The sequence below is a fragment of the Perognathus longimembris genome, chromosome 8 (assembly GCF_023159225.1).
Source record: "Perognathus longimembris pacificus isolate PPM17 chromosome 8, ASM2315922v1, whole genome shotgun sequence".
Taxonomy (NCBI): Eukaryota; Metazoa; Chordata; class Mammalia; order Rodentia; family Heteromyidae; genus Perognathus; species Perognathus longimembris.
In genome coordinates this window covers 60,806,797-60,831,560 of record NC_063168.1, presented here as the reverse complement: position 1 = coordinate 60,831,560, position 24,764 = coordinate 60,806,797, and the positions used below count along the sequence as shown (strand labels likewise).

Here is a 24,764-nt window from a genome sequence, read left to right as displayed (position 1 = left end):
AGGTCTCAGCCTCTTGCACAGTCAGGATTACAAGCCTGAGCCGCGGGTGCACGGCCACCTTCGATACCATCTTTTATTTCCACTTCTTCGCAACCAATCTGAATTATTTCCCAACATCTGTTTAAAGGAAGGCTTTGATACTATGTAGGATCCTAGAGCTGGCTCTCATCAGCTTAGCTTCGGTCAATAGCGTAATATTTCCGAGGCGATTTTTTTTTTTTTTTTGCATTTGTTAACTAACAATTTCAGCGATCGTTGGGAGGAGTTGGTTCTCCCGAGGGTCACATCAGATAACATCTGTGAAAACCTTTTGTAAAGTTTTAGCGAATAGTTAGCTATTTTCGGTGTCGTGTGTTTTCCTTTTTCTTTTCTTTTCTTTTTTTAAGGTTTCCTGAAGAATGAGTGCCCAGCTCAGTCTCGTCCCCCACTGGGTAAAGGTGATGGGCTCTCTCCTCGGGTTAGAGGCTGTGTCTGGCGCTCCTTTTGTCTTTTCATGCGGTTAGGACTGTCATGGCGCCTCCGAGAAGAGGGAGAAGTCTTTCCCTTCGTCCAGCAGCAGCCCTGGGGGGGCACCTGGACTGGGAAGACCGCTGGACAGAGACGAGCCCCGGTGGAGACCCACACGACCCAGCCCTCGGCGAGGTGTCGGGCCCCCGCGGCGCACGGGGAGGAGACGCGGCCGAGCACCGCCCTGCGAGCGCCCGTCTGCGGGCACCGCCCCTCGCCGCCCCGTCCAATGGCAACCTGGCGGCGCGGCGGCACCGCCCATCTGTTGGTCCGGACGCCGCGAGGGCGGGGCCCGCAGTTCGGTTGCGCTGTGGAGCGCAGCTGTAAGGGACTCGCTGTGCTCCGAGGTCCCGGAACCCGAGCTGGAGCTGAAGCGCAGGCTGCGGGCGCGGAGCCGGGAGGTGAGCCCTTGGGGAACGAGTCCCAGAGGCAAGGGCTCGCGAGACGATGGCAGGCCCGCGCCCGAGCCCTGGGACAGCGGGAGCCGGCCGGAGGGTGCTGCCGGCGGCGCAGCTCACTCGGCAGCCAGGCCCGATCGGCCCGACCTGTCGCAGCCGAGGAGCCGCCACAGCCCTGACCGCTGACCCGCTCGTCTGGTTTCTCCGGCGTGGCGGCGGCCGCCCGGAATTCTGCGGGCGCGGGTCGGGAGGCCCAGGCGTTCGCTTGGAACTCCGGCCGCGAGAGGCGGGGCGGGCGGCCGGGGGCGGGGCGGCGGTGGCAGCGGCCTGATGGCCTGCGGAAGGAAGCGCGGCGACCCGGCCGGGCCTGCTCGCGGGGCGGGGCGCCGGCGGCGCGGGGGCGTGGCATGCGGCCTGGCTGCGCCGTGGGGCCGGCCTTTGATGAGGTGGCCCGGGCGCGCGCGCCCGCCCGCCCGCTCGCCCGCCCGGAGGGGCCCTGGCGCCTGCGGCCGCTGGCCTTCACACCGCGGCTGCGCGACCTGTTGGAGTGTGAGAGTATCAGGGCCTCCTCCTCAACCCGAGCTTTCTTCTTGGACACTCGGAGGCCTTCCGGGTTGACTCAGGGTGAGGACGGGCTGCTGTCTTGGTTATGACAGTTCCCGGGGACAACTTTGCAGGACGACTTACGCCGCTCCGCGGGGAGCGCGGCGCCCCAGGGTGGCCGGGGGCGGCGAGGGGATGGGACGGCCCTTCTGGGCAGACACGGTCTTTTCCTGTGCGGGGTCGCTGCTATCCCCTGGGTACCTCTAAGGCAGAACCCTCCCCCCCCCCCAGGTGTGGCAGGGGTCTTCGTCTTCCAGAATCCCTTGGGCACTTCTCTCCTTTTGCCTAGTAGGACTGGACTGGGGAGGGAGGAGGAGAAGCACATTCCTGGGCGTCGGCGTGATGGATGAAGATTTGGCTTCTGCTGGGGTGCCCCACCGTGGTGTTTTTAGTCCAGAAGTTTCTTTAGAGCTCCTTAGCTATTGCCTTTTCTGTGTCAAAAATTCCACCATTTTTTAAAATTGTAGTCTTGCCGGGAATTTTACTTCAGGTTTTGGATGTATTTAGTGAATATAGCTGATCTGGGAAGCCACTTGTACAGACTTAACGTGTATGTGAGTGTATATGGGTGTGTGTGCATGTGCACACTGGTACTGTGGCGTGAGCCCAGGGCTGGGGTGCTGTCTTGGAATAGCAATTCTCAAATCTCAGCTTCCTGAGTAGCTAGGATTATAGGCGCAGAACTACTGGTGCCTGGCTCCAACGTAACTATTTTCTTAGCTACTTCTCAAGGGAAGATGATCAGAAATTAATCTCTAAACTTTTCTAGTAGGTTACTGAAACATTCACATACTGCAGTAACCTTCCTGGATGGCTTAGGGGAATCTCTCTAAATAGGCAGAGACATAGTGGGTGGGTTTTTTTTTTTTTTTTTTGTGCTTTGACACTTTCTGGAATTCCTAAATGTCATAAAAATCTTCTGACTTAGGTTAAATAGTATAGCTTGAGGTTAGACAGTATAGGTAGAGGAGGACATTAGAAGTTCTGAAAGATTAGTGTGGATTGGAGGCGCCTGGCACCCTGAATTTAGAAAAGAAAATTTATTCCCCAGGATATCCCCTTTTTATTTGACACCACTCCTTTGAGCCCACCACACATAAGTTTTAGTTTCTTCACAGCCATTGTTTTTAGCTGTATGGAATAACATTCATTGGTTGTCCTGTGACACTCTGTAGCACCAGTTGATGATATTTAGCTTTTTCCTCAAGAAGCCATACTCTTGTAGAAATAAGTATTGAGTTATTTGTAATTGAAAGGAATGCGTATGTCAGATGTATTTCCCCAGAAAATGGAAACTGAAAAGCCTTTGAGTAGTGTGAATGAAATGAAAACTGGGAAGTTAATTTATTCACTCTTCTGTCTCAGTCATTTGACCAGTGTGTGATCTATAATAAGTGCTTATTAAATATTACTGATTAAATGAAAAGTGTTAACCAGTACCTACTTGCCACACATCATAGGAAGGGTGAAGTCATCACCACCAGTCACCTGTGTCAAGGGTGACCTCTCCATGGGTTAGCAAGCTCATTCTCTTACAGAAAGGATAATAGTGCCAAGGTTAGTTCTGCTAGGCTAAATCAGCTTAGGGGTTCGCTGGCTAAGTTGGCTGAGGGTGGTAGCCTTAGAGCTGGCTCAGGGTAACAATTTGGAGCCTGGAATTAATAGTGCCTATTTGGCATAGTTTTTGAGCAGAGTGTAATAGGGGCACAAGGAGGATTCAAAATGGAAACTTATTGGGTGAATTGCTAAGAGGGAATGGGACATCCAGTTGTGCTTTTCATTTGAACCTTACTTATAAAACCTTATCATTGAACCTTACCGATAACCTCCTTAAAGAGGGTTATACTGCTTTAAAATTCGTCTTTGCCACTCTGGGGTAGTCATCTTCAGCTAAAGTAGCTCTCTTTCTTCAGAGTTACAAGAGTAGTTAATTTTCAGGGCTGGTAATATGGCCTCACATACATGAAGCCCTGGGTTCGATTCCTCAGCATCACATATGTAGAAAATGGCCAGAAGTGGCGCTGTGGCTCAAGTGGCTGAGCTAGCCTTGAGCAAAAAGAAGCCAGGGATAGTGCTCAGGCCCTGAGTCCAAGCCCCAGGACTGGCAAACAAACAAAAGAGTAATTTTCAGTATTTAGATAGCAATTAGTTCTGATTTTGGAGTTAAGGGAAACAAGGGAGGTATGTGTTTTACTTCCTTTGGGTCTCCAGATGAGGCTAGGATTACATCTTTGTAGATTTATCTTGACCTCCTCTGCCTTCTTTGTCCTTGCCCAACCAATACAGGCTTGAGTGTTCATTCCAGCATGTCGGAGGGAGAGGCTCAGACAGTACTCAGTAGTGGCTCAGACCCAAAGGTAGAATCCTCATCTTCAGCTCCTGGCCTGACTTCAGTGTCACCTCCTGTGACCTCTACCACCTCAGCTGCTTCCCCAGAGGAGGAAGAAGAGAGTGAAGATGAGTCTGAGATCTTGGAAGAGTCTCCCTGTGGGCGCTGGCAAAAGAGGCGAGAAGAGGTAAGGTGAAGGTAGTGTCACTGTTGGGAGAATAAATATTTAAGAGGTGAGAACTAAACTCTCCAAAGAGGCAGACCAGCAGGCTGGGCACTGGGAGAAGGTGGTCTTACAGAGTATTTAAGCCGAGAGGTCATCTGGTAACTTTAATTCCATCTGAATTGTTTCTCAGGTGAATCAGCGGAATGTACCAGGTATTGACAGTGCGTACCTGGCCATGGATACAGAGGAAGGCGTGGAAGTTGTGTGGAATGAGGTACAGTTTTCTGAGCGCAAGAACTACAAACTTCAGGAGGTAGGTGTTGGTGAAATGCTGCAGCCTGGGGGTTTAGAACTCTGGGGTTAAAGAGAAGTCCATGTGGGAACAGTGACTGTGAGGAGGGCACATTGGGGGTTAGATCCCTTGTAGCTTTTCATGATCGTTACAGTGATTTGTGAACTCTTACCCATCTGTCTCCCTTATTCCAGGAAAAAGTCCGTGCAGTGTTTGATAATCTGATTCAATTAGAACATCTCAACATTGTTAAATTTCACAAGTACTGGGCGGACATTAAAGAGAACAAGGCCAGGGTAAGAATTTTTCTCTACTATTTCCTGAACTTACTGGAAGAAACTAGTTACATTATTGCTCCTTTTATATTCAGAGACTTAAACTGGGTAGTTTTTTTCTTTTCCTCCCCCCCACCTCCTCTTTTTTGTTGTTATTGTTGTTGTTGTTGTTGCCAGTCCTAGGGTTTGAATTTGGGGCTTTTGTGCTCAAGACTAGCCTTTTACACTTGACCCACAGCTCCTCTTCCAGCTTTTTGGTAGTTAACTGGAGGTGAGTCTCACTGGCTTCAAACTTCGATCCTCAGATCTCAGCCTGTTAGGTAACTAGAATTACAAGAATGAACCACCAGCATCCAGCAAAACTTGGTAGTTTCGATCATGATTTTTTTCCTTCCGTAGTGGGGATTGAACTCAGCACTCTGTCACTTGAACCATACCATACCTCCTAGCCCTGAAACTGTGTAGTTTTGAAACAGAACTTAAATCCGTTGCTGTAGTACTCAGAATTGGCTTCACCTGCCACCTGTGGCTTTTGCCAAGTTACAAATGGGGAAGAAATGAGTAAACTTTTGCTTCCTTCTTCCCATGGCTCTTATTTCAGAATTTTTATTGTTTACTCAGTCTAAGAAAATGATGTTAAGAACCGGAGAGAAAGTTGAAAAAAAAAAAAAAAAACCACACATGTTTAGTGGGTATCTGGTGTAAGTAGTAAGAGTGCCTGCTCACCTGGCAAGCACAGGGCCCTGTGTTCAAACTACAACACTGTCCAAAAAATTTAAACCCCCCCCCAAAAGAAAGCAAAAAATTGTATGTGAACTGTATCACCAGATAAGAGATAATTTCTACCATAAAGCCTTATAGTAAATGCTTTGCTTCCCAGGTAATTTTCATCACAGAATACATGTCATCTGGGAGTCTGAAGCAATTTCTGAAGAAGACCAAAAAGAATCATAAGACTATGAATGAAAAGGTATGGAGGAGGGAAGACAAAGTTTCAGTTTGTTCTTTTTGGGCTTAAGGAGACTGTGTTGTGAGGCTGATTAGGGATGGGTAGGAGCATCTATTGGAGGATTATGGGAAGAGATTACTGCTAACCCTTGGACCAAATTCTCTTGTAGGCTTGGAAGCGCTGGTGCACACAAATCCTCTCTGCCCTCAGGTAAGTAGTATCTGGTTAGTTTCTTTCCTGTGTATTCCTGATTTAGTGCCTCCAAACAGATTGCAGGGGCACTACTCTGCCGGTCTATTCTGCCTCTCCCCATTTTCTCTGAGTCATGTACTGTCACAACAAGGCCCCCTATGGGTCTTGTAAAGGGTTCCTCTTAATGTCCGAACAACAACACTGTCTCCTACCTGTTTTCTCTAAGTGCTTATCCAACTATTGAAATCATCAGGCATAATAGAGAGAGTCACAGTGTGGGGATTATCTTTATGGTGACCAGCAGGAGTCCTGGCCCTTGCTCCTCTTAACCCTTGGGTTCCCCCTGCCCTTAATTTCCCAGTGGCCCCTCTAACAGCCCAGTGCCCCCACAGCTACCTGCACTCCTGTGACCCTCCCATCATCCATGGGAACCTGACCTGTGACACCATCTTCATCCAGCACAACGGACTCATCAAGATTGGCTCTGGTGAGGGGAGGGAGAGGTTCTGGGCTTGGGAGCCTCGGGAATTTGGGAACCATGGGGGTAAGATGGAAGGCAATGTGGAGAACAGAGCAAAATCCTGAGGTATGGACTAGACTAAGAGACAAGACCTTGCTGGAGGTAATTCTTAGGGAGAGGCCAATTAATGAAAGAGTGGGTAGGGTATCTTTTTGGAGGGAAACAGACGAATATTATAGAGAATTCGATAGGAGTTTGGGAAAGGGCAAGAGGTGGAAGTGAGGTCCAATCAGAGTCCCTGGGGCCCGATCCTACCAGAGGAGGTTCCAGGCTGTGTCTGCCGTGAGTGCTTTCATTTGCTGTGTATCTGTGTGCAGTGTACATTTTCGTGTGCTGTGTCTGCGTGGTGTTACCATTTGTCTGGGGCTTGGCTGCTCCATCGCTCACAACTTTTCTCTGTTTTCCTCCCTCCCGCTTACGGGCTGCTCTGTTCCCAACAGTCTTTCATAGGATTTTTGCTAATGGTGAGAGCTTCCTCTGCCCCACTTGGGGCTCTGTTTGTGCTCCTTCTGCTCCCTTTGCGGCTGCCCAGCGCATGCAGTCGTGGGAGCAAGGCCTGTTCCCCTACGTCCCGGCTTAATTATGCCTGCTTAGCTTCTGCCCTGCCAGCCCTCCACTTGCTTGCCCCTCCAAAACCTGCTTGTTTCCTGTTGATTCTGCCTGGCTGGCCACCTAACCTTTTAGATTCATATCCCCCCTCATCATCAGGCTGGTTCCCTACATCATACTGTGCTCCCATATTCTGTGCCTTATCATTGTTTATGATTGGAGTGAGTCCAAATTAGGCCTGGTTCATTGTCCAGCTCTGTAGTAGGCAGCACTGAAGAGTAAGACTGGAGCAGGGTTCTGGTGGGTTAAAGATGAAGCCAATTCAAGGGCATTGGTTCAATTCTGAACTTTCCTTGGGATTTAGTTAGCAAAGTTGTATAAGAAGGAGGCTAACTCCTTGCGTGTATTCTAATGCTTCTTTACTTTTTCTATCCACGTTCTTGAAGACTCCAATTGTCCCAGATTAGGAAGGGCAACCTGTGTCTTTATGTTCATTTCACAGATTAAATTAAACTTGGCATTTTTGTGGGATTAGAGATTATTGTATCTGGGATTTGGGGAAGATGACCAAGTCACAAGTTTTTCCTTTGACTATGTTGTTTCTTGAGTAGCTAAAGCCCCCACTGTGTTTAGGTATATGCAAAGCTTTCTTTCTTTCTTTTTTTCTTTTTAAAGTTTGGGGTCTTAGATGAGAAGCAGTAGGTCTGATATCCATGCGTAGTCTGTAGTTCAGGATGGTTTCTGCTTGTTGGAAGAGTAGAGTCTTCAGGAGAAACTTGGCTTCAGGGGCCTCTCTCTGGAGGAAGACTATGCTTTGTTGGTGGTGGTTAGATTGTGGGTATCTCCCCTACTCCCAGTGGCTCCTGACACTATCAACAATCATGTGAAGACTTGCCGGGAAGAGCAGAAGAATCTACACTTCTTTGCACCGGAGTATGGAGGTAAGGAAAGCATCCTGGCATCTGTGTCCTGTCTTTATGCCCTGGTTTTGTACCTTATAACCTGACATGTAGATGCAGTGCAACTGTCCTAGCACACAAAGTATTTTTCTTCTTTTGATTTTTTTTCTAAAGGCATGTCTGCCATTCCTTGCCCTCAGTCCTCTGCTTTACCAAGCCCTCTTTGTTTTCCCTAGAAGTTACTAATGTGACAACAGCCGTGGACATCTACTCCTTTGGCATGTGTGCACTGGAGGTGAGGAGAAAGGGGGAAAGGAGGGAAATTGGAAGATGGAAAGAGGAAAGGAAGGGAGGCCAAGGGAAGTGCTGGTCTTGAGGGAGTGTCTGTGACAGGGCTGAGGTTCTTAGGACTGTTTCCTTTGTATTCCTGTAGATGGCAGTGCTGGAGATTCAGGGCAATGGAGAGTCATCATATGTGTCACAGGAAGCCATCAGCAGTGCCATCCAGCTGCTAGAAGACTCATTACAGAGGGTAAGGGTCTTGAGGACTGCTCTTTCTTCCTTTTTTAAAAAAAAATTAATTTTATTGTCAAGGTGATGTACAGAGGGGTTACAGTTACATAATAAGGTAGTGTGTACATTTCTTGTCATACTTGCTACACCCTCCCTCATTTTTCTCTCTCCTTCCCTCCCTGCTAGTTGTACAGTTCTTTTCCAACATATTGTCTTATGAGTATCGCTATTGCATTGGTTCCACCTTTATTCTTTGTCTCACCATTCTGATGTTCCCATTCCCTTCCCTAATTCAGATAAACATATATACAATACCCAGTGTACCAAAATCATATACAGTAACAACAGGGGATAAACCATAGGAGATTCACATAGTACATTAAAAATTACAACAACAATAAAATCCTCTTGTTTCCGTATCTTGGAGTTTATTTTGCTTAGCCTCATCTTATATGATCATATGTACATAGCTGTTGAGCTATTGTGATCCTCTGCTAGGACTATCCTAGACATTTTTATGTTTATTTAGTAATTGTTTGGTTTTAGAGACATGATGTAAAGTCACTGACCAAAACATGTAGAAATACCATTTTAAAAGATGTTCGTTCCTTTACAGAGACATTCTCTGCTTTTTAGTTGTTTCTCCCTCCTAACATTCACATCTCAGGGAGACCATGCACCTTTGTTCTCTGTGTCCTAAGCTTGTCTCACTCAACATTGTTTGTTCAAGATCCGTCCATTTCCCTGCGAATGCCATTATTTTATCATTTCTAATCACTATGTAGAATTCCATGTGTACAAGCACCACATTTTTTGGATCCATTCATCTGTTGTGGGGCATCTGGGTTGTTTCCATATCTTGGCTATTGTAAATAGCGATAAACATGGATGTGCAGGTGTCTTTTTGATATCCTGGATCCTGTTGTTCTGGATAGATGCCTAGGAGTGGTATGGCTGGGTCATAGGGTTTGTCTATGCTGAGTTTTTTGAGGAACCTCCATACTGTTCTCCAGAGTGGTTGTACTAGTTTACACTCCCACCAGCAGTGGAGAAGGGTTCTTCTTTCTCCGCATCTCCTCCAACATTTGTTGTTGCCTGAGTTCAGAGTATAGGCCATTCTAACTGGGGTGAGGTGGTTCTCAGGGTTGTTTTTATTTGCATTTCCTTTACTGCCAGGGATGTTGAACATTTCCTTATATGTTGCTTGGCCATTTTTATTTCTTCTTTTGTGGTCTCTCTTTAGCTCCCTTGCTTATCTAATAATTGGTTTACTAGGTTTGGAAGGGGTTGATTTCTTGAGTTCTCTGTAGATGACGGATCTTAGGCCTTTTAGTCTGTTGCTTTGCTGGTGAAGATCTTTTCCCATATGGTTGTCTGTCTTTCTAGTTTAGTGGCTATGTCTTTAGCTGTGCAGAAACTTATTTTGTAGTAGTCCCATCTGTCAAGTCTCTCCCCTATCTGTTGTGCCCCTGGGACTCTATTCAGGAAGTTCCTGCCTATGCCTATAAGTTCTAGTGCCCCTCCTACTTTGTCCTTCAGTAGTTTCAGGGTTTCAGGTCTGATGTTGAGGTCTTATTTTGAGTTGATCTTGGTGTGCATGGTGATAGACAAAGGCCTATTTTGAGTTTTCTGCATTGTGGCTGCCCAGTTTTCCCAGCACCAATAGTTGAAGAGGCTATATTTTTTCCATTGTATGGCTTTGGCTTCTTGGTCAAATATCAGCTGACTGTAGGTATGCAGTTTTATTTCTGGGTCTTCTACCCTATTCCATTGATCTTCGGGTCTGTTTTTGTGCCAGTTCCAGGCTGTTTTTGTTATGATGGCTCTGTAATAAAGTCTGGCATTGTGATGCCTCCTGCGTTGCTTTTTTTTGCCTAGAATTGCTTCGGCTATTCTAGGTCTTTTGCTGTTCCATATGAATTTTTGGGCTATTTTCTCTATTTCAGTGAAGAATGTAGCTGGGTCTTTGATGGGGATTGCGTTGAATTTGTGTAACATTTTTGGCAATAGGGCCATTTTCACTATATTGATTCTGCCTACTCATGAGCATGGGAGGTCTTTCCATCATTTCCTGGTGTCCTCTTTGATTTCTCTTTAGTTGTTTTTTTTTTTTTAAATAGTTTTCATTAAATAGATCGTTTACATCTTTGGTTAGGTTAATCCCTATATATATATATATATATATATATTTTTTTTTTTTTTTTAGCTATTGTGAATGGTATTATTCCCATAATTTCCTTGTCTTCTTGTATATTGTTGGTATACAGAAAGGCTGCTGGTTTTGCCAAAATGGTTTATTAGTTCTGGGAGTTTGGGAGCTGAGTTTTTTGGGTCCTTCAGGTATAAGATCATGTCATCTGCAAATAGGGATAGTTTGATTTCTTCTTTTCCTATGTGGATTTCTTGTTTTTTTTTTTTTTTTTTTTTTTTGCCAGTCCTGGGCCTTGGACTCAGGGCCTGAGCACTGTCCCTGGCTTCTTCCTGCTCAAGGCTAGCACTCTGCCGCTTGAGCCACAGCGCTGGTTCTGGCCGTTTTCTGTATATGTGGTGCTGGGGAATCGAACCTAGGGCCTCGTGTATCCGAGGCAGGCACTCTTGCCACTAGGCCATATCCCCAGCCCCTCCTATGTGGATTTCTTTAATGTCCTTTTCTTGCCTTATTGCTATGGCTAGGAATTCCAGTACCATATTGAATAGAAGTGGGGAGAGTGGGCATCCTTGTCTTGTTCCAGATTTTAGGGGAAATGCTTTTAGTTTTTCCCCATTTAGTATGATATTAGCAGTTGGTCTGTTGTATATGGCTTTTATTGTTTTAAAGAATGTTCCTTCTTTGAGAGACACAGGGTAAAAAAAGACAAACAACTAGAAAAGCAATACTCGCAAAACTGTTTGGTGTAAGTGAACTGAACACCTCCGGGGGGGGGGGGGCGGAAGGGAAAGGGGGAGGAGGGAGGGGGGTATGAGGGACAGGGTAACAAACAGTATAAGAAATGTATCCATTGCCTAACGTATGAAACTGTAACCTCTCTGTACATCAGTTTGATAATAAAAATTTGAAAAAAAAAAAGACAACTACAAAAGCAAAAAAAAAAAAAAAATGTTCCTTCTATTCCTATTTTCTCCAGGGCTTTTAACATGAATGGGTGTTGTATTTTGTCGAAGGCTTTTTGGGCATTGACTGAGATGATAAGATTCTTGGTCTTAGCTCTGTTAATATAGTGAATTACATTTATTGATTTGCATATGTTAAACCAGCCTTGCATCTGTGAGATGAAGCCTACTTGGTCGTGGTGTATGATTTTTTTAATCAGTTTCTGAGGAGCTTTGTGATATTGGTCTGTAGTTCTCTTTTTTGTTGGGTCTTTGCCTTAGTTGTGGGGTGAATATGATATTAGCTTCATAAAATGAGTTTGGGATTTCTCCCCCTGCTTCTATTTCACGGAAGAGCTTGAGGAGTATTTGTATTAGCTCCTCTTTAAAGGTTTTATAGAATTCAGTGGTGAATCCATCTGGGCCTGGGCTTTTCCTTATTGGAAGGCTCTGGATTGCTTCCTGTATCTCATACATTATTGGTTTATTTAATTGATTTATATCTTCTTGACTCAGTTTGGGCAGTTTATACTTCTCTAAGAATTGATCCATATATGTATAGTTCTCATTCTTTAGTGAGTATATGTTCTGAAAATAGTTCCTTCTAATTGATTGAATATCCTGTGTATTTGTTGTAATTTTTCCCATGGAATCCCTGATCTTATGGATATGGGTCTTTTCTTTTTTTTTGTAAGTCTTGCAAGTGGTCTGTCAATTTTATTTATTTTCTCAAAGAACAAGCTTTTAGTTTTATTAATTTGTTATATAGGGTTTTTTTTAGTTTCTATCTCATTAATTTCTGCTCTACAACTGTTCTTTCTTAACTGACTTTCAGATGCTACTTTCCTTTTTGTTGCTTTTGGTACTAGGGTTTGAATTCAAGACCTTGTGCTTCCTTGGCAGGTATACATGCTGCCTCTCTAACCAAACCCTGGCAGGTTTTTCTTTATCTACTGGGAATATTAGGGCCAAGAGAACATTCTTTGTTAAATGGTAACTCATTTGTACAACTACTTAAACAAATAATTCTGGCCCCCTCTTCCCCCCAAAAAAGAAAGAAAACATGAAGCAGAAAAAAGTCAAAGCTGTAAAATTTTACTTGCTTTACATGCTTCTGTATACAGGTCTAGGGGGGATACAGTGGTGGGTGACACTGAGGTTAACGGTTGTGTGCTAATGGAAGTGTATTTACATGGAGGTAAACTCAGTTGATGATAACTGCGGGCACTTGCTATACGCTCTTAAGACAACCATCTTGACATTTTAAAGCAAATCTATTTTTTGCCAGTAACTTGAGCTTGAACTCAGGGACTTGCATGCTGTTCCTGATGCTCTACCACTCCATCCGTCACTTCTGGCTTTTTGGTGGTTAATTAGAGATAAGAGTCTCAGATTTGTGTGTTTTGAACTGGGATCTTCAGATTTCAGCTTTCTGAGTAGCTAGGATTACAAACATGAGACATCAGTGCCCAGCAGCATATCAATTTAAATTAGTTATATAAAAATTAAAGCAGGTAGACTACCAAAAGTAGAGGCTAGACTAAAACATCCAAACAAAAATAATTTGTGGTTTTTTTTTTGGCCAGTCCTGGGCCTTGGACTCAGGGCCTGAGCACCATCCCTGGCTTCTTCCCGCTTAAGGCTAGCACTCTGCCACCTGAGCCACAGCGCCCCTTCTGGCCGTTTTCCATATATGTGGTGCCGGGGAATTGAACCGAGAGCTTCATCTGTAGGAGGCAAGCACTCTTGCCACTAGTCCATATTCCCAGCCCACAAAAATAATTTGTAAATCATTAGGGAAGTGTAATGGATAACAGAAGGGAAAAAAAGGAATACAGTTGGAAGACTTGAGGATAGAGTGGAGTGAGTTACTAGTTGACAGTTGGTATAGTCAAGTGTAAGATTAGATATGTAGGGCTGGGAATGTGACTTAGTGGTAGAGTGGTTGCCTAGCATGCATGAAGCCCTAAGTTCGATTCCTCAGCACCATGTAAACAGAAAAGGCCAAAGTGGCGCTGTGGCTCAAGTGGTAGAGCTCTAGTCTTGAGCACAGAGAGGCTTAGGGACAGAGCCCAGGCCCTGAGTTCAAGCCCCAGGACCAGCTGCGCCGCCCCCCCCCCACAAAAAAAAAGATATGTAACCTTGTTGGCCTTTCAAATGAGAAAGGTTGGTTGTCATAGGAAATACAGGAAGTAGACAAGGAGGAAAAATGGTTAGAGAAAGCATGGGAAATTCAATGACTATAGTGGGCAAAGGAAATTATGATACTATGCTCCACAGTGGATCAAGCTAAAGGGAAGGAAAAATTAATTCTAGCAAAGCTTGAAGAAGAAAGGTTGACAGTGAATGGACTCATAAAACAGAAAAGGAGGCTATGTACTGGTGGCTCATGCTCATACCAGAGATCTGAGAATCAAGACTTCAAGGCAGTGTGGGCAGACAAATCCTCAACACTGTTATGTCCAACGAGTCATCAAAATGCCAGAACTGGCGTGGCTCAAGAAGTGGTACAACACCAGCCATGAGTAAAAGAGCAGAATTGGAAGCCCAGAGCTGGAAACCCAGAGTTCAAGCCCCAGTACTGGCATAAAAAAGTAAAAATGAAAAGGAAAGGAAGGGCAATGGATTAATAGAGTAATATAGATAGGGTGAATTTGATCAAAGTACATTTAATATGTGCTGTTGTAAACATCATAGTGAAGCCTCATTGTACAATTAATTTATGCTAATAAAAAATGAAGTGGGAGTGGGCTGGGAATATGGCCTAGTGGCAAGAGCGCTTGCCTCCTACACATGAAGCTCTCAGTTCGATTCCCCAGCACCACATATATGGAAAACGGCCAGAAGGGGCACTGTGGCTCAGGTGGCAGAGTGCTAGCCTTGAGCGGGAAGAAGCCAGGGACAGTGCTCAGGCCCTGAGTCCAAGGCCCAGGACTGGCCAAAAAAAAAAAGAAGTGGGAGAAGGTGCTCAGCCTCTAATCTTATGTACTTGGGAGGCTGAGATGGGGGTGAGGAGAATGAGAGGGGAGAGGATTTTCTGTTCCAGACTAGCTTGGGCAAAAAGTTCATGAGAGTGCTATCAACCAATGCTTGGTGCTGCATGCCTGTAATCCCAGCAGGAAATGTAAGATAGCAAGATTGTCATACAGGCATAGGTACAGCCTGGGGAAAAAGTAAGATCTAAGATCGTAGAAAACCAGTAGGGCCAAAAAGGGCTGGATGCTTGGCCTAGCAGTAGAGCACCACCTAAATAAGCATGAGGCCCTGAGCTCAAAACACAGTACCACATAGAAGAGCAAACAAACAAAAAGGCTGTGGTTTAGAAAATAAAATATTAAAAACTATAAAGAATAGTGAATGTTATTTCTCAGATACCAATTTTACCAATATATTTCCTCAACAAGTGCTGAGTTCTTATTGTACAAATCTTAGTGCTACCAATGAAATGAAAGCTTGGAACGAGCACAGTGCAGGGTTTCTAGCTGACTGCTGTAGTTTCTTGTTCTTTTCTAGGAGTTCATTCAGAAGTGCCTGCAGCCTGAGCCTGCTCAAAGACCAACAGCCAGAGAACTTCTCTTCCACCCTGCACTGTTTGAAGTGCCCTCACTCAAACTCCTTGCTGCCCACTGCATTGTGGGGCACCAACGTGAGTTCCCTTGACTGTCTAACCCAGGGCCTTGTAAATATCACTGGCAGGTGTTCTTTCCTTTTTCGTTTTCAAAGGGATCTTCTACTGCTGTGTCTCTGCCTTTTATGATAGTAATCTCTGACTCCATCATATCTTGCCCCATCCTGTCCCCCAGACATGATTCCAGAGAATGCTTTGGAGGAGATCACCAAAAACATGGATACCAGCGCTGTACTGTTGGAAATCCCTGCAGGACCAGGAAGAGATACAATTCAGACTTTGTGAGTAACGATCTGATTGGGAGGGCCTGAAGAAAAAAAGTTTCCACTAACCACCCTGAGGCTTTTGAAAATGCTTATGCTTTGGGAAAGGTTAACTCTGCCATTTGCTTGTTCCCTTACCTTCCATTGTCTTTTTTTCTAGATACTCTCAGTCACCAGCTCTGGAATTAGACAAATTCTTGGAGGATGTCAGGTGAGGGGAGGATGAGAAAGGCAGGCTTTCCGGGAGGAAGCAGGGGCAGCTCTCCTGAGTCATTTGCAGAGCTCATATGACCTGTTTTCATCTCCCTCCAGGAATGGGATCTACCCACTGACAGCCTTTGGGCTGCCTCGGCCTCAGCAACCGCAGCAGGAGGAGGTGACGTCACCTGTTGTGCCCCCTTCTGTCAAGACTCCAACACCTGAGCCAGCTGAGGTGGAGACTCGTAAGGTGGGACTATGGCTGTGTGTCCACATTCCTGGGGGGGGGCGGATACTGATAGCTGTCTAAGGCTTTGTACTGTATAGCATGCATTGCTAGCCCTCGGCACCATGCTTTATAGGCTGAAAAGACTTCCAGGTGTTGGTCATTTTTACTGACTAGCTTGTACTCAGTGACCCTCTCTGCTCTGTCCTAGGTGGTGCTGATGCAGTGTAACATTGAGTCAGTGGAGGAGGGAGTCAAACACCATGTAAGAGACTCTGGGCCAGGGCCGCACCTGCCTGGGTGGTCAGAGACTGGGGAAGGGTATCCTCATTTTCCTGTCCTCTTTTCTAGCTGACACTTCTGCTGAAGCTGGAGGACAAACTGAACCGGCACTTGAGCTGTGACCTGATGCCAAGTAAGTCTCTCCTTTCCCTTGGAGGATCTGTGAACCTTCCTTCTAGGGACACACACAAGGTGGGGGGCAGTGACAAGTAACACACTGACTCACGTGGAATGACTATCTTCACCCTCAGATGGGTGGGTGGGTGGGTGTCTGGCTGGGATGATTTGAAGGCTCAGTGTCTGTTTCCTCATGTTGAACTTACCCCTTCTGTTTGTGTCAGATGAGAACATACCTGAGTTGGCAGCTGAGCTGGTGCAGCTGGGTTTCATTAGTGAGGTGGGTTTCAGCTCTCCCGTGCCCTGGCTGTCCCCTGCCTTCTCTTCCCTCAGCCCCCATCTCACGGAGCTTCTTTCTGCAGGCTGACCAGAGCCGGCTGACCTCCCTGCTTGAGGAGACCCTGAACAAATTCAACTTTGCCAGGAACAGCACTCTCAACTCAGCCGCTGTCACCGTTTCCTCTTAGAGCTCACTCGGGCCGGGCCCCTATCTGCACTGTGGCTGTCCCTGGACGTGCTGCAGCCCTCCTGCCCCTTCCCCCCAGTCAGTATTACCCTGTGAAGCCCCTTCTCTCCTTTAGTATCAGGAGGGCTCTGGGGCTCCCTGGTTCTGAGCATCATCCTGTCCCTTCCCCTCCCTTCCTCCCCTCTGCACTTTGTTTACTTGTTTTGCACAGACGTGGGCCTGGGCCTTCTCGGCAGCCGCCTCGTAGCTGGTTGCTCGTAGCTGACCTGCCGGCTCCCGCCCAGCCTGTGTGCACAGGAGGCCCGCGGGCCCTGGGGAGCTGAGTTCTACGATCCCGCTGGGTGGACGGGCGGGAGAGAGGTGGTGCTGCAGTGGTGGCCCTGGGGGGCCATTCGATTCGCCTCAGTTGCTGCTGTAATAAAGTCTACTTTTTGCTAAAGTGGTTGTGTGCTTGCGCCTCTCCGCCTCGGTGCCCACAGGTGTTGCGGCCCAGCCCCGGCCCGCGCAGGCGGAGCCCCGGGTGGCTGGTGGGAGGGCGGAGCCCAGGTGGAGCGGCCTGCCCCGCGCTGGCTGTGGCGGAAGCGGCGCGCGGCGGCCGAGCCCCAGGTGGATGTTGGGGCGGCGGGGCCGGACTCCAGGGCTGGGGGCGGAGCCGGGCCCAGGTAGCGCTGCCCCGCGGCGGTGCCAGCCGGGAGCTGCACGGCCCGCGGGATGAGGTGCTGCCGCCTCTGCGTCTTTGGTAACTTCCGCCCCTTTCCTCTAGGTCCCTGACCCCCCCTCAGGCCCGCGCGGCCACCCGCCCGCCGGCCGGCCCGCCCAGCTCAGGCCCGCCCTTCCCCCCCTTCACAGACGCCGCCCGAGGGCCTCGGCGGCTGATGCGCGTGGGCCTGGCGCTGATCCTGGTGGGCCATGTGAACCTGCTGCTGGGAGCCGTGGTGCACGGCACAGTCCTGCGGCACGTGGCCAACCCCCGCGGCGCCGTCACGCCGGAGTACACCACGGCCAATGTCATCTCCGTGGGCTCGGGGCTGCTGGTGAGCGCCGCGGGCCGGCGGCGGGGTGGGCGGGGCTGCCGGGAGCCAGCAGGCCTAAGGCGTGGTGTCTTCCGCAGAGCGTTTCCGTGGGTCTCGCGGCCCTTCTGGCATCCAGGAACCTTCTTCACCCAGGACTGGTGAGAGGGGCAGGGGGTTCCCTGAGGGCTTTCTATGGGCGGGAGCCTCAACTAGAGAACGTGAGGATGTCTTGTCACGGGGAATCTAAGCCTGGCCCGGGGCCGCTCACCCTCATCTTCTGCCCTGCCAGCACTGGGCCCTGCTGGCACTGGCTTTGGCGAACCTGCTCTTGTCTGCTGCCTGCTCCTTGGGCCTCCTCCTGGCTGTGTCACTCACTGTGGCAAACGGTGGCCGCCGTCTTATTGCTGACTGCCATCCAGGACTGCTGGATCCTTCCATACCACTGGACCAGGGACCCGGACACACCAACTGCTTCTTTGACCCCACAAGAATCTATGTGAGCATGTTCCTTCCTTCTTACTGTCTCCAAAGCTGTGGCTTTGCTCTTTTATTTTCCCCATTTTCTAGTTCTGTCCTATTCCCTCCTAGCCCAATCCTTCCTTTTCCTTTTAGGATACAGCCTTGGCCCTTTGGATCCCTTCTCTGCTCATGTCTGCAGCAGAGGCTGCTCTCTCTGGTTACTGCTGTGTGGCTGCACTCACCCTTCGTGGGGTTGGGCCCTGTGGGAAGGAAGGGTTTCAGGAACAGGTAAGGAAGAGAAACAGGAAGGGTTCATCCCTAAAAAGGAGCTGATATGTCATTGGGCATCCAGGGACTGACCCCCACCTTCTTCTGCAGCTGGAGGAACTGACAGAACTCGAACCTCCTAAATGTAAAAGGCAGGAAAATGTTCAACTGCTGGATCAACATCAAGAATTACAGGCATCAGAGAAAACCTGGGTTTAGGACAGGTAAAGGGCCCTGAGGATGGGGCGCAGGGAAGTGTCCTTACACTGGAGCTAAGTCTTGGCTATGCTGCTTTGTCCTCTGACCTAGATGGTTCTTCCTTTATCAGGCAGGTGCCAATCTGAGGCCCAGTCCACACGTATTTCCCACTAAGCGAGGAGCTCTTGAGCCCAGGATGATATAAATAACTAATAAAAGAGCTTATCTTTTATTCTACTTGGGTTATGGTTTCTTTTCTTTTTTTTTGTTGGTATGGGGCTTGAACTCTGGGCCTGGGTGCTGTCTCTGAGCCGTTCAGCTCAAGGCTAGCGCACTACCACTTCCAGCCACAGTGCTACTTCCGGTTTTATGGCGGTTAATTACAGGTAAGAGTCTCACAGACTTTCTTGTCTGGGCTGACTATGAACTGCAATCCTCAGATCTCAGCCTCCTGAGTAACTAGGATGATAGGTGTGAGCCACCAGCGCTGGGCATTGGTTATGATTTCTTTGAAGGAAAGGGTGCAGTAGTTTCCAACACACAGTTATCAAAAGACTATGATAAAAAAAATATAGTGGTCTCAGTTACTTACAGGACTTTTAATGAAAGAGAGGCCCAGACTGTTTCTCACTGAAAGGAAAAGCTAGTGCTGGGGAGCCCTCCACACCACTGACTGATGAATTTCAGCACATCCTGGCACACCGGGCTGTGGGAGGTCTGTGAACGAAGGGGAGAAACAGAAGTGCATTAAAGCTGGTGTGTCATGGGAACAGGTCAGCATCTGCACCTGCCTTTGGGACCATCTCGCCCAACCTTCCAGAGCAACGCCTCACACCCTCCCCTCTGGAGCTGCTCTCTGCCCTCATCAAGTCTCTTTCTCTAACCTTGATGGCCATAAGAAACTTATTCCAGTTGTCCTTGTTAGCAGCCTTCCCTGGCCTCTTAAATTCAATTTTATTCCTCAGGATGGGGTAACCTGTGGAAAAAGCAAAAACAAACAAAAAATATACATATATGAATTAGAATTTGGAAGAGACTGAGGGGAAAATGAAGAGCAGGCAGAGTAGGGTGAGATGATTCTGTCTTGTGAACTCTACTAAAGTGTTTTTGTTGTTGTTGTTGTTTGCTCCCTGAGCTTTTTCATTCAAGGCTAGCACTCTATTGCTTGATCTACAGCTCCAATTCTGGCTTTTCGTTAATTAGAGATAAGAGTCTCAAGGGCTTTTGTGCCTGAGGCTGCCTAATATCTGAGAATCACATCCTTCTGAGTAGTTAGGATTAGAGGCATGAGCCAGAGGAGCCCAGCTTATATAGTCCAGGCTGACCTCAGACTTATGGTCCTCTACCTTAGCCTCCCAAGTTTTGGGATCACAGGTGTGTATCACTAGGCTGCTGAAATGAAGTTTCTGAGTCCTGCTGCTGCCCCTTCCATCCACCTGTGGAGTGCTGTGGGGCTTTGGTACCTGTGATGAGGCAGGGCAGTGCCCGGACTCCAGTGCTTGCTGCCACTAGGGAAGCCTCATAAGCCCCACGCTCATCCCGAGGTAGAACCTGCTCCAGACGCTGGTCCATTGACACTGTGAGCACCCAGTCTCGAACCTCTTCTCTCTGGGCCTCCTGACAAAGACAGAGGGAGCAACGGCTTCAAGTAGGGCCGGTAGAGGGCAGCAGGGTTGCTAAGCCTTCATTCTGGACAAAAGCTTTCAGCCATAAATGTTCCTCCTTGGACCAGGAACACAATCACCTCACCAACCTCTGTTTTTCCTGAGGGAATGGTGAGGACTGAGATCATTGTAAAGATGGTAGCCCAAAGCCATCTTTCCTCCTCAACACACTCCCACAGGTGGGGCCTTCCTATTCCGCAACTCGGCGCCCTTACCGGTATGTGCTGCTTAGCTGGAAGTGGCACCTCAAAGGGAATGTCTGTATCCTGAAAATCCGAGTGGTCAAGGGCATCCAGAGTCCCTTCTTCAATTGCCTGCAGCAGAATGGACGTCAGTGAGACAGGCACAGCTTGTGGCAAGCAAACTCCCAACATCTGGGCTCATCTTCCCAACTCACATCAGTTAGATCCAAAAAGCGGTTGAGGAAGATGAAGGCCATGTTCTCCCAGCCAACTGCCTACAGCAGAGCAGAGGTGCAGGTGAGCAGCTGAGCTTGGATGCAGAGAGAATATCCCAGGCTTATGGAGAATGATACCTAGGTCCTCCATAATATCAGCTCCAAACTCAACTTTGCTCACGAGTGTCTTCATCTTGCCCCTTTGGATCCCTAGACCCACCCTTCCTTGTCCCAGCTCACCTTGGCAGCAGTGCCTGCTTCATAGAAGGCCTTGTCTGCAGGGAGGAGTTGGGTGTGGCGCAAGAGTGAAATAGAAAGCCTGGCAGCCACAGTTTGCTGTGGATCAAAGGCAAAGCTTGATGATCCTGGTGCTATAGTGACCGAGCTACCAGACTAACGATGATGTAACTAAGCCATAGAACTAGAAACCCAATATTGAACTGCTCTGGACCTTAAGCTGTTCTGAATCTTAGTTTTTTCATTAGCACAAGAGGCCTGGACCTAGATAATTTCTAAGGTTCCTTTCACTTCTAGAATTCTTATCATGCAACTATATAAAATGAGTACACAGCTAATTATCTCAAGTCACAAGCATGTGTACATTATAGGAATGGAATAAATCATGGGACTTAAATGTTTAAATATCATGAGGCTGGACTATAGTTCAATGAGTGATTGCCTGGTATACATAAGGTCCTGTGTTCAGTTCCCAGTACTGCCAAAAATAAATAGAAAAGAATGTGAGGCTGGGCTGGGAGTGTGGCTTAGTGGTAGAGTGCTTGCCTAGCATGCATGAAGCCCTGGGTTCGATTCCTCAGTACCACACAAACAGAAAAGGCCAGAAGTGGCACTGTGGTTCAAGTGGTAGAGTGCTAGCTTTGAGCAAAAGAAGCTCAAGGATAGTACCCAGGTCCTGAGTTTAAGCCCCAGGACTGGCAAAGGAAGAAAACAAAAGTGTTGGGGCTGGGAATATGGCCTAGTGGCAAGAGCGCTTGCCTCCTACACATGAAGCTCTCGGTTCGATTCCCCAGCACCACATATATGGAAAACGGCCAGAAGTGGTGCTGTGGCTCAGGTGGCAGAGTGCTAGCCTTGAGCAGGAGGAAGCCAGGGACGGTGCTCAGGCCCTGAGTCCAAGGCCCAGGACTGGCCAAAAAAAATAAAAAATAAAAATAAATAAATAAAAAATGGTGAGGCTGGAGCTGAATAGCCATAGAGTTCTTAAGATGGTGAAAACAGTAGAGGAAGCCAATCCACAGCTGGGCACTGGTGGTTCACAAATGTAGCCCTACTCAAGAGGATTGTAGTTTAAAGCCAGCTCAGTCAGGAAAGTCCATGAGACTCTTTTTTTTTTTTTTGGCCAGTCCTGGGGCTTAGACTCAGGGCCTGAGCACTGTCCCTGGCTTCTTTTTGCTCAAGGCTAGCACTCTGCCACTTGAGCCACAGCGCCACTTCTGGCCATTTTCTGTATATGTGGTGCTGGGGAATTGAAACCAGGGCCTCAGTATACAAGGCAAGCACTCTTGCCACTAGGCCATATCCTCAGCCCCATGTCCATGAGACTCTTATCTCCAATTAACCAGCAAAAAGCCAGAAGTGGCTCAAATGGTAGAGTGCTAGTCTTGAGGAAAAAAGCTAAGGGACAATGCCGAGGCCTTGAGTTCAAGCCCCAGTATGGCACAAAAACAAAATAACCAATATAAAGCCAGGATGGAAGAATGACTCAAGTGGTAGAGTGCCAACTAAGCAAGCAAGCCAAGTAAGTACAAGGCCCTGAGTTCCAACCCTCTCCCTCCTAAAAACTATATCTCAGCAAGAGTTAATGACTGATTTAGACAGTAGAGAAGCTGGAAGAGAAGGAGGTCCAAGAGCCTAAGCTTGAGAAACTGGAACTTGGATGCATTCAACTTCATAGGTGTGAAGATGCTTTCTTATGATGGTGTTCTCTGCATCTCATCTCCCCTGCTGTATCTCACCAGCTGATGGACGCTCTGGGCTGCAGAGCGTGTGGCATAGTAGTGAGCAATCAGCAGCATGGTTTCAAACTCTTCATGGGCTACAGAGTTTGCTTCACTGGATTTTACCAGGTTTTCACACTAGAGAAAGAAGAGAGCACAGTCTTGTTCAAGGGTAGTTACTAATGGCCGCCTGGACAGAGAAGGGTGGAATACATGTGAGGGTAAACGTTTATGTGCATGAAAGAAGAGATTGGGATGGGGGAAGGCTACTGTTGACTCAACTTCCTCACCAAGTTGAAGAGAACATCTCGAAGATCAGCCCAGCTATGGTAGGCCTCAGCATTATTGGTCCCAGGAGAGCTGACCATGTCGGTGAAGATCCTTTTATAAATGTTGAAGTTCTGTGGGTACAGAGAGAAGAGGATCTGTGTGAGAAGCCCAGGCAGGAGAGAAAGTCATCCGAGTGGGGAGAAAGGAGAAACAGGCTGTGTAAATGTGTGTATGTAGGAGATGGGGCAGTGATGGAGACAAAGTGCTAATTTATTTCAGGGAAGAGAAAGAAGAGGAGGAACTCTTTTATTAGCTGGTGTTTTGTGTGGGCAAATGTACGAATGTGAGCACAGTGTTAGTGGGGAAATATGCAGAGCGCTGTGGTTCTCCATGGGAGAGCAGTGTGTGTTCTCTGGAAGAAATTGGTAAGGGCACTCAAAGGTGTGCAGAATTTCTCTTGGATAGTCAGGTCCCTGTGCATCAACTAAGTATCTACAGCACTTCTGGACAGGATGGGTAGGGGTGCTGGGCCTGATGTTATAAGGATAGACTCCTTTGCCAAGATAGCCCTTCAAGGGATGGAGGCTCCAGAAGAGCAGAAGGGCGGAGACGTTCGCCCTCTGGGAGGAGGCCCGTACCTGTGGATTGGCGGGGGCTCCATGCTGCACATAGAGGGCCAGCGCCTGGGCATAGTCACCTTCCCGGATCAGATGAGTCGCATACAAAGCCACATACTTGTGCAGAATCTTGTAATTCTGTTCCAGAGGTGAAGGAAGAGTGGGGCATAATTTGGGATCAGTAAAACTAGGCAGTGAGGGTAGGGTGGTGGCTTGGGGCCATGCACTGGCTGAGCAGGCAACGGGCACGTGCAATGCCAGTTCCAATTTCAGAGCGTGGAAGACACTGCTCTTGGACGCTAAGCAGGGATTGTTGGGATGTGGGCTTTGGTCGGGTTTAAGAGCGGCATCTCTGAAGTCGGGGGAAAGGAGGGGGAAAAGTAAAGAGCTGGGAGTGGGAAGGAGAGAGCAGTACCTGCTTGGTGGCTGTTTCAATGCACTTGTCCCACTGACCCTGCTCCACATACAGGTCCAAAGCAGCTACCACATCCACACCCACCAGCTGGGGAGCAAAGGAAAGCATTCAGGGGAGAGGTGACTGGGGGAAGAAGAGGGAGACCATCTCTAGGGCTTCTTCCTGCACATGGCATTTGCTCTGTTTTCATGGGGGCTAGGAGTCAGAACCAAAGCCTCACACGGGCTAAGCAAGTTCTCTACTATATTACTTACTGAGAGCCTCTGCTTCCTACTAACTCTACAAGTCTCACCGAGTCCACTTTGCCCTGGTTCTTGAGGAACTCCTTATAATTCTGGTCAACATAGTCTTCGTACCTGTGAAAATGTACAGAGATCTCTAACTTCCTGGTCCTGGGATGCCAGCCCCTCCCATAAGGACTTCCTCCCAGTCTTTTCAAAAGGAAGTACAGAGAATTTCCCAATGAGTAGAGGTCATGAGTTTACCGGGGATCTAACTCCTTAGCCACACGCTTGGCCTTGTTCCACTCCTCACCCTCAATGAAAGCATCGATCGCTTCCTTGACAAGGTCCAGGTTCAGATAAAGCTCTGCAGCCTGCAGAGTGAGATAGCAACAAGTAAACTTCCTTGGCCTTCCCCTGTTTGCCCAGAACATTGTCACACCTGCCAAGAGGCCCATCCTCACACATGTGAGTGTGATGTCTCCATTCCACCCCAGTCTGTGGGATCCTTTCTTTCCCCAGCACCTTACTTACTGCATTGTGCTTTCCAATTCCAATCAGCTGGGGTCCTACAGCTCGAACAACTTCCAGACTGCGCTGGGGAGGCAGAAACTTGATGGAGAGTTCAGCTGCCTGAGTGGTTTGGGGAGCAGAAGATGGGAATAAGCAGGAGAAACAAACACCGCTGGAACTCCTCAGTCTGACCCATTTCACGTGTCCCCAATTTTCTCAGTCTTCTTCACCTTCCACCCTCCCGCTCTAAGCCTGGCAGATGGTCCATCAGATTTTTTAGTTGGCCATCAGTGGACCTCTGTTCTCCTCA

The 24,764-nt window shown here is 47.9% G+C and overlaps 3 protein-coding genes across 5 annotated transcripts in view; 2 read left to right on the top strand and 1 right to left on the bottom strand.

Annotated features, from left to right (window-relative positions):
* Positions 1-793: 793 nt before the first annotated feature.
* Nrbp1 (nuclear receptor binding protein 1) lies at positions 794-16,901 on the top strand. 2 transcript variants are annotated; one of them, XM_048353229.1, is made up of 18 exons: positions 794-908; positions 3,795-4,024; positions 4,194-4,316; positions 4,490-4,591; positions 5,451-5,540; positions 5,689-5,729; positions 6,104-6,198; positions 7,638-7,721; positions 7,916-7,974; positions 8,113-8,211; positions 14,796-14,928; positions 15,086-15,191; positions 15,334-15,384; positions 15,486-15,621; positions 15,809-15,862; positions 15,949-16,012; positions 16,221-16,276; positions 16,359-16,901. In XM_048353229.1, the coding sequence occupies exons 2-18, from the start codon at positions 3,815-3,817 to the stop codon at positions 16,461-16,463; spliced, it is 1,608 nt and encodes a 535-aa protein (XP_048209186.1). In that variant the 5' UTR covers positions 794-908; positions 3,795-3,814; the 3' UTR covers positions 16,464-16,901. The 2 variants fall into 2 exon arrangements, with proteins under 2 accessions (XP_048209186.1, XP_048209187.1); XM_048353230.1 differs by lacking the exon at positions 794-908 and adding an exon at positions 1,486-1,529.
* A 212-nt stretch (positions 16,902-17,113) lies between these two features.
* Positions 17,114-18,636, top strand: Krtcap3 (keratinocyte associated protein 3). Of its 2 annotated transcripts, none has more exons than XM_048353231.1 (7): positions 17,114-17,201; positions 17,312-17,496; positions 17,574-17,633; positions 17,765-17,971; positions 18,088-18,222; positions 18,313-18,425; positions 18,530-18,636. In XM_048353231.1, exons 1-6 carry the CDS (start codon positions 17,174-17,176, stop codon positions 18,418-18,420), a joined length of 723 nt encoding a protein of 240 aa, XP_048209188.1. In that variant the 5' UTR covers positions 17,114-17,173; the 3' UTR covers positions 18,421-18,425; positions 18,530-18,636. The 2 variants fall into 2 exon arrangements, with proteins under 2 accessions (XP_048209188.1, XP_048209189.1); XM_048353232.1 differs by having other exon boundaries at positions 18,511-18,636.
* Positions 18,637-18,802: 166 nt separating this feature from the next.
* Positions 18,803-24,764, bottom strand: part of Ift172 (intraflagellar transport 172) — a 41,128-nt gene continuing 35,166 nt past the window's right edge. The window contains exons 36-48 of the mRNA XM_048353228.1: positions 24,476-24,574; positions 24,206-24,315; positions 24,013-24,076; positions 23,721-23,807; positions 23,327-23,443; positions 22,709-22,819; positions 22,437-22,556; positions 20,701-20,796; positions 20,461-20,520; positions 20,279-20,377; positions 19,863-20,016; positions 19,284-19,375; positions 18,803-19,116 (exon numbers count right to left, since the gene is read on the bottom strand). Of these exons, the coding sequence (XP_048209185.1) occupies positions 19,027-19,116; positions 19,284-19,375; positions 19,863-20,016; positions 20,279-20,377; positions 20,461-20,520; positions 20,701-20,796; positions 22,437-22,556; positions 22,709-22,819; positions 23,327-23,443; positions 23,721-23,807; positions 24,013-24,076; positions 24,206-24,315; positions 24,476-24,574 (1,299 nt within the window). The 3' untranslated portion in view covers positions 18,803-19,026. The remainder of the gene's footprint in view (positions 19,117-19,283; positions 19,376-19,862; positions 20,017-20,278; positions 20,378-20,460; positions 20,521-20,700; positions 20,797-22,436; positions 22,557-22,708; positions 22,820-23,326; positions 23,444-23,720; positions 23,808-24,012; positions 24,077-24,205; positions 24,316-24,475; positions 24,575-24,764) is intronic.

Coding starts and splice junctions, on each gene's coding strand:
- Krtcap3 (XM_048353231.1), top strand. CDS start 17,174: ATGAGGTGCTGCCGCCTCTGCGTCTTTG. Junction 17,202..17,311: donor CTGCCGCCTCTGCGTCTTTG/GTAACTTCCGCC, acceptor CCCCCTTCACAG/ACGCCGCCCGAGGGCCTCGG. Junction 18,223..18,312: donor AGGAAGGGTTTCAGGAACAG/GTAAGGAAGAGA, acceptor CTTCTTCTGCAG/CTGGAGGAACTGACAGAACT.
- Nrbp1 (XM_048353229.1), top strand. CDS start 3,815: ATGTCGGAGGGAGAGGCTCAGACAGTACTCAGTAGTGGCTCAGACCCA. Junction 4,592..5,450: donor TTAAAGAGAACAAGGCCAGG/GTAAGAATTTTT, acceptor TTTGCTTCCCAG/GTAATTTTCATCACAGAATA. Junction 6,199..7,637: donor ACTCATCAAGATTGGCTCTG/GTGAGGGGAGGG, acceptor CCCTACTCCCAG/TGGCTCCTGACACTATCAAC.